General features: G+C 50.4%; 1 protein-coding gene across 1 annotated transcript in view; it reads right to left on the reverse strand.

The window, feature by feature from the left end:
- Positions 1–16,474, reverse strand: part of VWF (von Willebrand factor) — a 124,152-nt gene that overhangs the window by 51,385 nt on the left and 56,293 nt on the right. The window contains exons 18-24 of the mRNA XM_040234946.1: positions 14,306–14,466; positions 10,395–10,498; positions 9,217–9,355; positions 5,917–6,051; positions 4,630–4,776; positions 1,268–1,408; positions 1,019–1,132 (exon numbers count right to left, since the gene is read on the reverse strand). Of these exons, the coding sequence (XP_040090880.1) occupies positions 1,019–1,132; positions 1,268–1,408; positions 4,630–4,776; positions 5,917–6,051; positions 9,217–9,355; positions 10,395–10,498; positions 14,306–14,466 (941 nt within the window). The remainder of the gene's footprint in view (positions 1–1,018; positions 1,133–1,267; positions 1,409–4,629; positions 4,777–5,916; positions 6,052–9,216; positions 9,356–10,394; positions 10,499–14,305; positions 14,467–16,474) is intronic.

Raw genomic sequence — 16,474 nt, forward strand, 5'->3', positions numbered from 1 at the left:
CGCTGTCCACGTTCAAGCCCAGTAACCACCTCCTGCCTTCATCTGCCCCACGCATCAGCCTTGCTCGGGGGAGTTGCAGTTGGCATGAACCGGACATTAAGCAGCTCACTGTGCCTAGCAGCCTTGGTTTCTTTGACCCTCTCATTGCTTCCCCACTTCCTGCTCGGGTGCCCGGGGTTTCCACCAAACCAGGGGATCCTACGTATCCTTCCGGGTCCTGAGGGACTAAAAATCACCGGCTGGACAGGAAGAGATGAAACATAGGTGTTCAGCCACTCCCACGAGGGAGACACGATGAAGCAGCAGGTCTCTGCACGTGGCTGTGACTTCCCCCAGATGTGTACATACAAACACAAATACACATGTACCCACAGATACACACGTGTGCATATATACATTCAGACAGAGACAGAAAACTACACTGAACCTTTTTCGGAGAAATTCCTCATCACCACGAGATAAAGACATCAAAAGAAGCCATAAAATGCAGGCTCAAAATCTGGGTTTAAGGGGACTTCCCTGGTGGTCCAGTAGTTGGGATTCTGCACGCCCAATGCAGGGGGCACAGGTTTGATCCCTGGTCAGGGAACTAAGATCCCACATGCCATACAGAGCAGCCCCCCCAAAAAATTTTTTTTAATCTGGCTGTAAGACCAGAAGAGTTTCTGTAAGACAAGACCTGGGAGCCCAGGGCAGGGGTGGGACGCCTAGGGCCAGAGACACAGCAGGGGCAGGAGAAGGGAACCCACCATTCTGAGGTTAGAGGTAAGGTAACCTGTGGGGGACAAGCCCCAAGACTGAGGCCAGAAGAGCAGCTCAGGCAGGACGCACAGAGAGCCAACCATTGCACAGAAGAAAAAGGTTTTGCCAAGCACTGCTTTCCTGATAAGCCGTCGATTATTCTTTCTGTTTCTCAGACTGAAGCCACGAGAGGTGAGCAACTACAGATCATTTCTAAAGCTCCTGGAAGCATCCATGGTTAGAAGTGCCTGCCCCCCAGACCCCCTGCTGCCCTCACCAGCCTGTTGCACTCCCGGAAAACATCACTGGTGAGGACCCTGCAGGAGGAATCCACCATGGTCTGCTTCATGACGTTGTTGTGGCAGGTGGCAGGGGCCGAGTCCAGGGGCGCCTGGGGAACCAAGAGGGAGAACACAGATGGACCCAGAACAGTCAACCCGGAAGCACCCAAGAGGCCCTCTCCCCAAGCCCCGCCCCCTGCAGGCCACACCACCCACTTCGCACAGCAGTGGGGACCCGAACCTACTTTCTGGGTGTCAGCGCACTGCGGGCTCACTTTCCAGGAATTCCCGAAGTCCACAGGGTCTTCCTCCACTTGGAGGCTGCTGCTGGTGAGGTCATTGTTCTGGACGCCATCGAAATTCCCACACAGGCCACATACCTGCTCCTGGGGGACAAGTCGGGGGAGCGTGAGCTTTGCAAACCTCAGAGCAAACTGGCTGAGTCAGGAGGAGGAAGGTTCCAGGCAGCACAGGAGGCAGACTCGCCTGAGGAAGAGGAGGAGGGAAGGGGATGGGAGGGCAGCCCAGAGGGAGACCAAGGTGGTCAGCAAAGCCCCAACCCTGCCAAGGCCCTTTCCCTGCTTCTGCACTGACCCCCATGCTGTAGCTGTTCAGTCACTCAGTTGTGTCCGACTCCCTGTGACCCCGTGGATTGGCCTCCCTGTCCTTCACCATCTCCCTGAATTTGCTCAAACTCATGTCCATTGAGTCAGTGATGCCATCCAACCATCTCATCCTCTGTCTCCCCCTTCTCAGTATTAGCATAAATGACCCCATGTTAAGGTTAAGGAAACCAAGATCATTCACAGAGAGAAGCAGCGCACCCAGGTCCCTTGGAGGGCCAGTTAAGCAGCCTGGACCTTGATCCCTGCAGTATAAACCATCAGCTGCCCCAGTAAGGGTCTGAGCAGAAGAGAAACTGGTTCAGCATTACATCAGGAGAGTGTGAGAGGTCTAAGGAAGGAGCCCTCTAGTCCCACTTGACTGTGGACAGGTGCTTGCCTTCCCTGGACAACTGCAGCCTGTTCAGAGCAGGCTGGCCAGGGGCCACTCAGTCGTGTCCAACTCTTTGTGACCCTGTAGGCTATAGCCCACCAGGTTCCTCTGTCCATGGAATTATCCAGGCAAGAATACTGGAGTGGGTTGCCATTTCCTTCTCCAGTGAATCTTCCCGACCCAGGGATCTAACCCAGTTCTCCTGCATTACAGGCAGGTTCTTTACCATCTGAGCCGCCAGGGAAGGCCAGGATTCTGCTGTATACTAAATGCTACCAGGGCTGACATAATATCTTACTTCTCTCCATGTTCACCTATCAGGGGGTGCAGTATACAACAAATCCTGACCAACTAATGAATGAATAGATAGAAACCATCACATAAGAACCACTGGACAAAGACCTCTCCAGCGGTCCAGTGGTTAAGACTCTGCCTTTCAATGCAGGGGGTGCAGGTTCCATCCCTGGTCAGGGAACTAAGATTTCATAAGCTGCAAGGTGTGCCCAAAAAACATTTTTTTAAGTGGACAAAATCAGCCTGGAAAAGAAAAGGTGATGCTTTTAGAACCTTTTTGAAGTCCTGCCTTGAGACAAAGAGAGGTGACTTATTTTGTTTTGCTAGGAAACGTGTAAGAAAAATGTTCTCACAGGTGGGCAAAAGGACAAAGATTTTTACGTGGCCTAACGGCCCCTGTGTATGGCCCTGCCTGGTCCCTGTCCTTACTGACCACCAATCACGTCAAGCCCCTCCTCTCTAGCCATTCTGGTCTGCTTGTTCCATACAAACACCATCTACCTCAGGGACTTGGCCCCTGCTGTGCCATCTGCCTAAACTCAGGATATTTACCATCTGCCTAAAGTCAGGATATTTACATGACTCCCTTCCCTCTTCCCCAAAGACTCTTCTCATACTTTCTGAGACAAGTCTCATCAGACCAACCAATCTAAAATACTTAGTGGCCCAGTGGTTTAGAATCAGCCTTGCAATGCAGAGGATGCGGGTTTGATCCCTGGTCGGGGAGCTAACATCCCACATGCCGTGGAGCAACTAAACCCGAGCACCACTAGAGAGTCCCTGCTCTGCAATGGAAGAAGATGCAACACAGCCAAATAAATAAATAATAATAATAAAAACATATAACAGGGACTTCCCTGGTGGTCCAGTGGCTAAGACTCCATGCTCCCAATGCAGGGGGCCTGGGTTTGATCCTTGGTCAGGGAACTAGATCCCACATGCTGCCACTAAGAGTTTACATGCTGCAACTAAAGAGTTCATGCTGCTACTAAGACTCAGAGCAGCCAAATAAATAAATATATATTTTAAAAATGTATATATAATCTTTAAAAAATAAAATACATAATGTCCCCACTAGAATATAACCTCCATCAGGCTTCCCCAATGGCTCAGAGAGTAAGGAATCTGCCTGCAGTGCAGGAGATACAGGTTCGATCCCTGGGTCAGGAAGATGCTCTGGAGGCAGGCATCGCAACTCACTTTAGTATTCTTGCCTGGAGAATCCCATGGACAGAGGAGCCTGGTGGGCTGCAGTCCATGAGGTCACAAAGGGTCAGATACAACTGAGCGATTGAGCAAGCAGGCAGGGTTGTGGTAGGCAAAACGACACCAGGCCCCGAAGATGTCCACGTCCTAATCCTCAGAACCAGGAATATGTCACCGTACACGGCTAAGAGAACTTTGCAGGTGTGTTAGGTCAAGGATCTTGAGACAGGAAGACTGTCCTGGGTCATCTGGGTGAGCTCAGGGTGATCACTGGGCCCCATACAGGGTGCAGAAGTCAGAATGAGAAAGGCGATAAGACAGAGGGAAATGGAGAGCAGAAGATGCTATGCTTTGTAGGTGGAGGATGGGCCATAGCCAGGGATTCAGGCAGTCTCCTGAAGCTAGGAAAGGCAAGGACAGAGTCTCCCCTCACTGTATCAATAGGAAGTTATTTGCCCCCATACCCAGAGTGCCTAGAACAGTGCTTGACACGTAACAGGAGCTTAGTAAGCATTTGTATAATAATGGAATAAGTGCGTTGCTGATGCTCTCCAGAAATGGCATGGGGTCGCAAGGAGCAGCCTTACTCAGGTATGAGCTGAGAATGAGCCATCAGAATGCTGGGAAAGTGGGTCCTGCCGCCAGGGCAGACAGAGCATTCATCACATACATGCGTGGAGGAAACAAAATCCCAGCAAACCGTCAAGACCTGGACAGACATCACGAGCTTTCCCCCAAGCAGGTGATGAGCCGGCTCACCACAGCCCTCGGCAGGTGCTGGCCTGGGCTCCATGGGAGTCGCACCCAGAATGTTCTGCCGTGTTATAGCCACATTGTGCGTGATGCATTTTGCTCCTTAGGTTAGGAAACTTTAAAAATACCTACTGTCAGTCAAGGGACTGTTTGCAGGGTCCAGGACCCTCCATCCTGCCCACGGGCAACTGTCTCGGGAAACAGCAGAGGTGAACTCTAATCCTTGAGTCTTATCTGTGTCAGGAGGAGGCTGACCACCCACCTTTCCCCTGAGATTGTGGGTGGGGGGATCCCAGATGCTGCTCAGGGAGCTGAAGATGCAAGCAGACAGAAGAGGAAGTGGAGAAAGGCCACCCACCTGGTACGTCCGCTTCAGGAACACGGAGACGGCCAGGTGCCCGTCCCAGACCACAGAGAGGGCCTTGCCCAGCAGCACAGTGATGTACCGGCCAGACTCCACCACCTCGAAGTGCGTCTCATCCTTCATGGGCTTCTTCACATTCACCTGAGTGAGAGACCAGGACAGTAAGGGACAGTATATATGTGTGTATACATGTGTATATATATATAATGTATGCTTGTATACGTGTGTATATATATTTGTGTGAATAGTGCATGTATATATGTGTGTATTCATTTATATATATAACATATAAATGTGAGACAATATATATGCATGTATAACATATTTGCATGTATAATGTATGTGTATGTATGTGGGCAGACATTTGTATATATTATATATATAAATGTGAGGACATACATATACATGTGTAAGTATGTGTGTATACTTTTGTACACATTATATATGTGTGTGGGACACAATATTTATGTGTATGTACATGTGTGTATACATTTGTATGTATATGTGGGTATACATTTGAATATATAATATATATGTACATGTGTGTAAAATATATTTATATGTGTTGCATACATTTGTGTGTATCATACATATAACTGAGTATACAGTATATATGTATACATGCATGTAAATGTGTGTATACATTTGTATATATAATACATACAGCTATGGGTATATAATATGTATGTATATGTGTGTATGTGTGATTATAATATATATTTGTATAATACATGTGTTTACGTGTGGATATATGTATATAATACATATATCTATGGGTACATAATACATATGTATGTGTGTGTAGAATATATGTGTGTATATGTGTGTGTTCATGTGTATATATATATAATTCATGTGACTATGGTACATAATATATATGTACATGTGTGTACACAAGTGTGTGTGTTTGTATGTGTATAATGCGTGTTTATATATACATATGTCTACGTGTATATTGTAATAACATGACTATGGGCATATAACATATGTGTGTGTACACACGTATTCCCATATGAAAGTCCTCCCGCCCTCCACTACCCGCCAGGTCAGCCCTGGCTCTTCCTACACTGGCACAAATGCATTACACACCCTCCTCCACACGTGTCTGCACTTCCTTCTGCTAAAATCCGTCACCATCTGCACCTGCCCCCTCGCGGGATGTGGTCAGGTCTCTCCACCAGCAGCATCGTGCTCCACCTGCACGTGTCCTGAATGAACGCTGGGCGCTGCTCCCCAGCAGCTGACGGGGGCACTGCAGGTGGGGGGCCAGCCCACACTCACCTCCCCGTCAAACAGCTCGACCTCTCCTCCTTCCACCAGGATGGTGATGCGCTTCCTGCACTTCAGGGAGGGGACGCTGCACCCCTCATTCCCCACGAGGACCCGGAAGGTCCCAGGGCTACCATCGCAGTGGTCCTGGGGAAAAGGGTGGGTGTCAGGAGAGAAACACGATCCTTCCACCCCTCCCCAGGCCAGCAGACCAGTGGCCGGTGCTCCCAGGCCTTTGAAGGGAGTGTTATAGGAGGCTGCCATGACCACATGTACGTGTGTGTTCTTGCGTGTTCATGAGCCAGACAACACTCACAAGTGTGCCATCCTCAGCCATCACCCAGGAGCAAGTGCCTACAGTCAGGCAGGGAGAAGGGCTGAGGGGCAGGAGGGAGGAAGAAGGGAGACAGCGGGAGTGTGGACACCTCAGCCTGCTGATCCCCCACCCCCGGAGCCTGTTGGGCCAGCCTCAGCAGGGACCCACACTATCAGGCATGAGACACTTGGTAGATCCAAGCTCCAGCAGAGTCCCCTGGGTGGCTGGCCAGGACTGTAACCAAAGACCGCCAGACCCAGCAACACCAGCTGGGCTGCCACCTCTAGAAGGGAACAGAGGCTGAGTGGGCACTGGTCCTCGCTGGGGTCCGCACAGAAAAGAAGCAGAAAGGGACACGCCATCGTGGCTGTCGCTGCAGTGTGATGGGGAAAACCACTCAACTTAGAAAAGCTAGGTGCGGGCTTGTTTCTGCCACGTCTGGGATGAGGTTGAGTAGGTCATTTACCTCTCTGACTCTCACACAAACACACACATACATGCACACACAGAACACACATACAATACACACTTGCATACATACACACACATACATAAACAGACACACATTCGTATACACACAGACACACATACATACAGTACACACTTTCGTGCTACACACATGCACATATACACACATGCACGCACACACGTACACACACACAGGCATGCATTTGTATACACACAAAGACACACATACATAACGCATAAAGTACGCATTCATATAGTCGCACACATGCATATACACACAAGTGCACACATACACATACAAACACATATACAGACACATTCATACACATACATGCCCACCCACATGTACATACACAGATAACACACGCAATACACACTCTGCACATACATACACACACTCACACACACATACATACATACCACACACAAGACGTGCCCCTCTGTAAGATGGAATTAGCCATCCTAACGGGACTCTTAGGTCAAACGGGTTTGCCTCGGGCAAATGGGGTTGTCAGGTTAATGCGTTTGTGTTGGGTTAGTGGGATGGCTGGGTTAAATGGGTTAGTGTTGGGCTAATGGGATTGTGAAAGTTGTAAGAGGGAGCAAAGGTAGAAGCGCTGTGTCACCAGCGGAGATTTTTCTGAAGGGGAGAGTTTAGTCCTGAGAACACCTCCCAGAGGAGGAAGCAGAGACAGGGAGGGGACCCAGGAAGAGCATCAAGGGGACATCAGCACTGGCTGTGGGGCAGGACTAGTAGCCCCCCGAGGGGCACAGCTCCGTGGGGGCACGACTGCCCACCTGGGCAGCTTCACTGGGCAGGCAGAGCCAGGGCAGGGGTCTGACCAGTTCCTCTCACTGCACTGAGCTGTCATGCTTTCTGGGTGCCCAGATCTGAACCCGACTGAGGATGGAGCTCCAGAGCTGGCGTCACCCCTTCTTTTGCTACCAAAGCTGGAAGGCACACAGGTAACAAACATGGGCTTCCACATACGATCTGTGGGGAAGCCCCAGAGGGCACCTGGGTGTGCGTAAAACCATTTCATGGGGTGCATGCCCATCTGCTAGCATGCCACTCACCTCTCTGGGGCCAATCTGGGGCAGGGGACAGAGGCAGGGGGCTCCTTCCCCCCACAACAGGCAAATGTCACACTCCATCTCCCTCGATGCCCAACTCCTTGCAGCTCTGACTCTGGGGCTGAGGCCCCTGTGGGTCTGTGGTCCTCCCTCCAGACCACACCGAGCCCCTCCTCCCCAACTCGAGAGAGGGGAGATGAACAGACCTCAATTTGTTTAAGATGCAGAGTCCAGCCTCCTCGTTGTCATGAATAAAGAGCCCAGCCCTCCTTGCCCACCCACATCAGTGTCAACCAGCAAGAGAAACACCCAGGAGTCCACCCGCCAGGAGACGGGGCAGAGCTGCCCTGAGTCCACAGCTAGGATCCCCTGGGGCTGCTTCCCACCCTGCAGGCAGTAGGACCTTCTCTAGCCTACAACCCCTCCCCACTCTGAGCTGCACTAGGTTGGAAATGAAAACGGTGAATAGGATAGAATAGGACAGGATATGACAGGATAGAATAGAATAGAACAGGAGCCCCCTACATATGAACCTTCAAGTTGCAAACCTTCAAAGATGCAAACGTGCAACTTGTGTTCTAGCAAGGAACCATCACATCAGGTGTGAGGGAACGGGCAGCTTGCCCTCCGTCTCCCACCGCTGCTGGCCCTTCAGCTCCTCCGTCTCCCCCGCTCCTCTCCCTCCTCCAGTCAGTAACTCTTCTTGCCTGGTCACTTGATGCCAGCCCCTGTATGCCAGCCATTGTGCTGCTGTACTTTTGTAAAGTACTATTGTACTTTTCAACGTACTGCATTATGAGATTAAGAATGTTTTCTTTATTTTTGTATTTGTTTTTTTGTGTATTATTTGTGTGAAAAGTGTTATAAACCTGTTACAGTATAGTACAAAACATAGCCAGCTGTGTTAGTTGGGTACCTAGGCTAACTTAGGTGGACTTCTGAACAAACTGGACTTACGAACGTGCTCTCAGAATAGAACTCATTCGTAAGTAGGAGACACGCTGTAGAAGAGAACAGAACAGAATAGATAGAATGGAACAGAATCACAGGAAGGGAAGGAAACTCCAGGGGTCATTTCCACCATCCCCAGTGGGCTGTCCACCACACAAGGATGCTGGCAGAGAGGGTGCCGGGGCCAAAATCCAGCCCTGACTCCACTTGCCATGGTTGGTCCCCTGAACAAGCTGTGTCTGCCGGGAGGAAAGAAGCCCTTCTCTCATTCCCTTGTGCTGGAACTGGGGCGATGGGAGCCTGCTCCATACCAAGGCCAGTCTACCAATGAGTTTCCATCCATCCCTGGAGGCGTCCAGAGAGTTGAGGCAAGGCGGCAGTCACCGGGGTCTTGAAGCCCCGCCTCTCCAGGGACTGGGAAGTCACTCCCTTAGAAACCAGCCCCCAGAGCTGTTTCCACAAGCAGCTCTAGCCTGGGACGCCCCCCCTCCCCGGGGTCTCACCTGCACCAGGACATACTGGCACTCCCCCGGGAACAGGTACTTGAGCCCATCAAAGGTGAAGTAGTGAGCCAGGCCCACGGCAGAGCAGCTAGCATCACACACGCGGTCCGTACAGTTCCACTTCCGGTCCTGACAGACGCTGGGGACAGGAGACGGGGGGTGAGGGTGAAGCCCTTGGGTACAGGGACAGGTCCAGCATGAGGGCAGCCAGGACGCCACCCACCTCCAGAAGGCCTTAGTAACTGGTGGGTGGCTTCAGGGCCTGCAGATCGGACCTCGTAGGGCTCTGCAATCATGAACCCCCATGTTTTTAGGGCACGGGGCCCAGCAGGACAGGGAAGCCACGCTACCCACTCATCACAAGGGGCAAAGCAGAGCCCCAGTTGTCCAAGGTGACCCAGGGACACTGCCACCACCTGCGCCGAAATTGCTGAAGCCCAGTCTCCCGAGACTTTATCTAGGAAGGGCCACTGGTCTCTACACAACAGACCCCGAGGCCAAGAGCCCCTCTGAGGCTAAGGGAACACACAGGACAGAAGAGCAGGCAAGTTCTGAGGCAGAGAAATGGTGACCAGCCGTGAACTTCTGCCGGGAGAGGGTCTGTGTGGACAGCAATGTGTATAAACCCACAGGGACTTGCCAGCTGCCCACGCCCCCATCTCCCCACTCTGTACCAGAACCAACGTCAGGAAGTCCACTCTGGGCATCAGCAGTGGGATGCGCAGACCTCCAGCCCCTTCCTGCCTGGCCCCTTGGCCCACCCCTAAAGCTCTGCACAGCCCCAGAGAAAGGTGGGGTGATGAGCAGAGTCAGGGACTGGGTGAAGGATGGTCCCTTTCCAGGCAGGCACCCTCACAATATGGGGGAGGGGGACCAGGAAAAGGCCACAGAAGGACCCCAACCTGGTGCCCTGGGGTGGTTTGGTCGCACGTGCAGTAATGGACACGGCCCTTATCTTCCCCCTGCCCCTCTCCCCGCAGGGAAACACTGCTTTCCAGAGAGCATCCAACCAGGGCGAGCCCAGGGGATGAAAAAGATTCTCCCATTTTACAGATGGAGAAACAGAGGCAGAGGGGAAAGGACAGGTGCAGTCACATTCCCACGGGTGGGGAGTGGGCAAGTGACCAAACCCCTCCCCGACCTACCCCCAGCGCCCCCGGAACCACTTCCAGCCTCACCAGCTGTTGCAGTCGACCTCCACCCTGTCTCCAGGGGCATACTCTCTGCCCTGGTGGAAGCAGGGGCACCTTTCCAGGGCCACACACCTGTTCTCATGCCGGACCTGAGGGAAAGTGAACGGAAAGTCTTGGGGCCGATGTGAGTGAACAGCCGCGGCCAGACGCAACCCAAGGAGCCCATGCCCAGACCGGGACTGGAGACCCTGCTCAGCTCTTGTCCACACTGGTCCTCCTGGCTCAGCTGGAGATGCTCCGACCCCCTCTGCTCTCACACACTGCTGTAGGCAGGCACCCTGGGACCCAGTGGAGACTCTGGTAACATCTGTCAAAAGCCCCTGGCACATGCATCTCCTTAAACCCAGTAATTCTTCCAGGGGATTTCTCCAAAGGTAAGAGAGTTTTGGCAAAGATTAATGTGCAATTACTTATCACTCCAAAAAAAGTGGGAGCAATTAAGTGTTCAATGATAGGAAAATGACTAAGCCCATTGAGGAATCTCCAGGTGATACTGTCCAATGGAAATATTAAAATCTTAAAAGTTTTGAGAACTACTTATTCTGTTAATTTTTAAAACAAGAGAGGAAAAAACTGTATATACATATAGTCTCAATTATGAAAAAATATATATATATATACTTCAAAAACTGTCTGGAAGGGAATTTAGAAGTTGCCTCTGGAGGGCTGGGATAAGGGAGTTTGATTTTCTTTTTGCGGTTTTTAATTTTTTTTCTGATTGTTCTTCATTGAGCATTTATTATGTTCTATAACTGAAAAAACTGGACAATTGATTTAATGAAATGAAGTAAGTAGTTAACAACGTACTTAATGTCCTGGAGGTGAAAGCAGAACACTGGCCACAGGCAGGGATGGACCAGAACCAGCGGCTGGGGGTTTTCAAGTCCCACGAGTCACCTCCTGAGGGTCTGACACACCTGCCCTCCTCCCCCACCCTCCACCCACCGAGGAGTTACCACGTGACAAGTTATACTCCTCATGGATGCCGCCGAGGGGGCGGGGAGAACTGAGAAGAGCCACTGGCCCCGGTGGGCTCAGGAAGAGCTGGCCAAGCCCCTCTGGACCCCACACGGGGATTCCATCCTGGCAGTCCAGGAGGCAGCCCTGGATGCCCACTCTGCATGACCTTGGGAGAAGAACCCACAGCACTCTGGTTCCAAAGCCACCCAAGGGTGAGAAGCTTCTGGTCTGAGTGCCCCAGCATTCACATGACCCCATTGCTCCACAGATAAATCTGGGACCCAAGCCCTGGGACAGGGCGGTCTTGGGCTGAACAAAGGGCTTTCATGTCAGGGAGCGCAGACTGAAATTCTGTGTGTGAATATGTATATGTGTGCGTGCATGTACATGTGTTTGTACACACGTGCTTCTGTATATGCATGCATTTGTGTGCATGTGTGTGTATTTGTGTGTCCTGTGTATGCACATGTGTATCTGTGTGTGTTTCTGTGTGTCTGTGTAGGCACAGGTGTGTATGTGGGTGTGTGCCTGTGTATATGTGGGTGTAGGTGTGCATATGTGTGGGTGTATATGTGTGTTGATATATGTGAGTGCCCATGTGTCTATATTTGTGTTTGCCTGTATGTATATGTGTGTGTATATGTGATGCCTATGTGTATGTGTGGGTAGGCATGTGTGTGCGTATGGCTGTGTGCATGTGTGTGCCTATATATATATATGTGTGTGCCTGTGTGTCTCTGTTGGAGAAGGCAATGGCAACCCACTCCAGTGTTCTTGCCTGGAGAATCCCAGGAACAGGGGAGCCTGGTGGGCTGCCGTCTCTGGGGTCGCACAGGGTTGGACACGACTGAAGCAACTCAGCAGCAGCAGCCACAGTGTGTCTCTGTGCGTGATGCATGTGTGTATATGTGGGTGCATGTGTGTGTGTTAATATACGTGAGTGCACATATGTGTCTATGTGTATGTGTGCCTGTGTGTGTGTCTATATTTTTGTGTGCTGTGTGTGTGTCTATGTGTGTGCGTACCTATGTGTACGTATGGTTAGGTGCATGTGTGTGTATAGGTGTGTGCCTGTGTGTGTGCATATGTGTATACGTATGTTTGCCTCTGTGTGTGTATGTTTGTGTGTCCTGTGTATGTTTGGGTATCTGTGTGTGTGTGTTTATACATGTGAGTGTACATGTGTCTATATGCATGTGTACCTCTGTGTGTATGTGTGTATATATGTGTGTGTGCCTATGTATATGTGAGGCAAGGTTTCCCATCAGGAGGCTCTCAACTTTAACGCCACCAGTCCAGGTGAATCACCCAGAGTCCTAAAGCATTTAAAAAAAAAATCCACAGAGATAGAAAGATAAAGACACAATGCAGGAGATGGGCGAGATGTAGATGAGAACTGGTCCACAGGGAGGGCAGGCCAGCACTGAAGCCGCCAAGTGAATTTTGTGCAAGTCAGTCTCTTGGACATGTTTAAAAAGAAGAGACCCACCCCTGCCCAGCATCTGCCCCTTTGGGACACGAGAAGGATGATACGATAAAGGTGACGTTGTCCTTCAAGGACTTCAGAAGAGAACAGGCAGAAATAGTAGTCACGTTTGTTCATCAACTCATGACATCTTGAGCAAGAAAGGTTTGTGCTGAGAACTTGGTCCTGGGTTTCAATCGGCCCCAAGGAAAATTATGAAGTAGAAAAAAATAGGTTTTGTCACTTTTCTCTGGAAAACACCCCACCTTCACCCCTCCACACTGACCCATCCTCCAAAATCTTTTTTTTCCTTCCAACTGTGCTATGTCCTCCCTGCTAATATTTCCAGCTCAATGCATGTTTGCTACCAGGAAAGAATCTGATGAACTAACTCTCACTAAAGTGTGAATGACTTCCTATGAGTATTTATAAGAGAAGCTTTTTTAAAGTTCTTTTTTGTTAACCAAACTAACTTCATACCTATCACATTTTAGTAAATCTGATTAGGTGACAAACCATAGGAAGTATAGGAGATATCTTTGAGACAGGAGGGCTTTCTGGAACCTTTTAGGATTACATTTCATAGGATTTACAATGCCCTCCTGTGAGGCTGTCTGTGGATGGGCCCCTGAGCCCAAGCTCTAGCTTTTAAGAAGCAGCCCCAACTAAGAGGGGAAGGGAAAGAAGAAATAAATCAGGAGATTGGGATTGACATATACTCACAACTAAACATAAAATTGATAACGAATAAGAACCTCCTGTACAGCACAGAGAACTCTACTCAATACTCTGTAATGAGCTATATGGGGAAAAGAATCTAAAAAAGAGTGGATACATGTATAACTGATTCATTTTGCTGTACAGCAGAAACTAACACCACAGTGTAAATCCAAATACACCAATAAAAATTAATTTAAAACAAAACCAAATAAAAACAGCACCAAAGTCTTTTCAGGCTTCCCAGTGGGCCAGCGAGAAAATCGGGCTTCAAAGGACCAGGGAAATGAACACACTTCCCCTCTGCCAAGGGGTTCCCTGATGCCAGCAGAGCTGGGTACCAGTTTGGAAGATGTGGCCACTAGACTTCAGAGGTAAGCGAGCATCTCACAGACAGTGGTACAACACCTGGGGCCGGGAGACAGGAGACCAGGATTTCCACTACACAATTGTGTATCCTTGAATGGTTCTGTGTCTTTTCTCTCCTTGATCTCCTCCAGTGTGGCAGGAAGTGTTGAAAGCTTGAGTCTAGGGCTCTGCCTGGAGGCTGTGTCCAGCCCTGGCTGGAGGGCAAGAGACGGGCACTGGACTGTGATTTGCTGCCACCTCGTGGTAGGCGCAGGTAATAGTCTAATTTAAACGCAGGTGGTCCATTCAAGAATTTATGAACTAAAAGGCTTGGGAATTTTTCTAGAGCAATCCCCTCATTTTTGTTGATCCTTCATGGGAAAACAAACAAAATCTGGGCTCTCACCATGCCCGGGGGGCAGAGGCAGCCGGACACGCAGCCCGTGCTCACGCATTCCAGGTCATAGTTCTGGCAGGTCTTGGTGCATTCGAGCCCTTCGGCCCTCGGGTTGTCAGCAGGGCACACCAGCTTGACCATGGGGGGCCGGCAGGACAGGCTCCTTTTGCCTTGGAGTCAGGAAAGCCACAGATCAGTGGAGGGGTGAATAGGTCTGCCATCTACCCTGTCCTTCGTCCCCTGCATGCAGTCACTCCACCCCAGAGGCTCAGGCTGTCCACGCCCTGGGACACGGCACTGACCTCCAGCCAGGCCCTGGGCAGCAGCGTCATCTACTCATCTGACCTCTGACCTTTGCCCACACTGAAGGCACTTCTGCTGAGCTCAGCACCCCTCCGATGGCCCGTGGTCCTCATCCCCCAACCCTGCTGTTGCCCACTACACTGAATCAGGACACACGGCAGAAATGTCCAGAGCCAGGATTTAGCCAGGTGCTAAAAAGGAACCCCTGCCCCAACACAACCATTGCTAAAATTAGCTTAATCACAAGAACTTTAAAGGGGGCTTTGCTCACATGTCCTCCTCTGCCCGGCCCCCAACCGTCCCAGCCCCTCCATTTAAACCTGGAACACTCCATCCCTGGACCCTCCTACCTGCCCCCCACCCCCGCTTTGTCACTCTCCACCTAATTGCCTGACATCACCATCTGATACACCATTTGTTTTACTTCTTTGTTGACTGCTCACACCCACCCCACCCACAGGCTAAAATATCTGCTCCGTGAAGGCGGCGGGGGGCAGGGAGGGCACGATATCTACTCTGTTCACTGATACATTTCCTGACAATTAGTATCACTGCGTGATTGAATAAATGATGGCAGCAGATGACTGATACAGTGCCTGTCTTTCAAAAACTCTGATGAGCTGGATTGCATTTGTATCTTACATATACAGCATTTACTACCTCGTATGGGTAAGAAAGTCAGAATTTCCAGCCTCATTTTTATATGGAAACGTCTGTTAGGAAACTAAAACCCTAAGAGGTTAAATGATTTTTCCAAATCGCATGAAATTCTAGGAGTTCCCTGACTTTGAAAAAAGATACCCTCCAGTGACTAGACAAGAAGACGACTCTGGGCAAGGGAGACATGAAAGACCTTGGAGGCAGAATGTAGCCGAGAGGGGTGAGGTCGTGGGGGAAATGCTTCAGTGAGAGAGAGCGGGAGGAAGAAAGAGGCACAGGGATGCAGTGACCTTGGGGTCCACTATGGACTGAATGGTTGTGTCCCCCAAAATCACATGCTGAAATCCTAACCCCCAAAGGTTAGGAGGTTAGAAGGCAAGGGTTAGGGGAGGAGATTGGTTATGAGGGTGGGTGACCAATCATGCCTCATGAATGGGGTTAGCACCCTAAGGAAACACGCCATGGGACTCCCTCACCCCTTCCAACACGTGAGGACACAGTGAGGACCCAGAAGCAGGTTCTCACCTGACCATGTGGGCACCCTGCTCTCAAATCTCCACCCTCCAGGACTGTGAGAAGTGTCTGCTGTTTGTAAGTCCCCAGTCTGCAGTATTTTGTTATGCAGCCTGAACGGACTAAGACAAGGTCCTAAGCTCTGATAGCTGGTAAGCTGCCTGTGTGTTTCGGATCCTGCCCCAGCTATAGGCTGAGATGCTCCACAACCAGCCAGCCATGCGAGGGAGGGGGCAAACTCCCCACCAGGGCCCTCGAAAAGCAAACACGGTCACAGAGCTGGGTCAGAGGGAGGGTCTCAGGTAAACTGAGAGGCAGGAAGCAGAGGTTGAAAATAGCCCATATGTCTTACAGCATATTGAAAAGCAGAGACATCACTTCACCAACAAAGGTTCGTCTAGTCAAAGCTGTGGTTTTTCCAGTAGTCATATATGGATGTGAGAGCTGGACCATAAAGAAGGCTGAGCACTGAAGAATTGATGCTTTTGAATTGTGGTGCTGCAGAAGACTCTTGAGAGTCCCTTGGACAGCAAGGAGATCAAACTAGTTAATCCTAAAGGAAATTAGTCCTGAATATTCATTGGAGGGACTGATGCTGAAGCTGAAGCTCCAATACTTTTGGCCATCTGATGCAAACAGCCGACTCAATGGAAAATACCCTGATGCTGGGAAAGATTGAAGGCAGGAAGAGAAGGAGGTGAC

This window comes from Oryx dammah, unplaced genomic scaffold, assembly GCF_014754425.2.
Source record: "Oryx dammah isolate SB20612 unplaced genomic scaffold, SCBI_Odam_1.1 HiC_scaffold_29, whole genome shotgun sequence".
Taxonomy (NCBI): Eukaryota; Metazoa; Chordata; class Mammalia; order Artiodactyla; family Bovidae; genus Oryx; species Oryx dammah.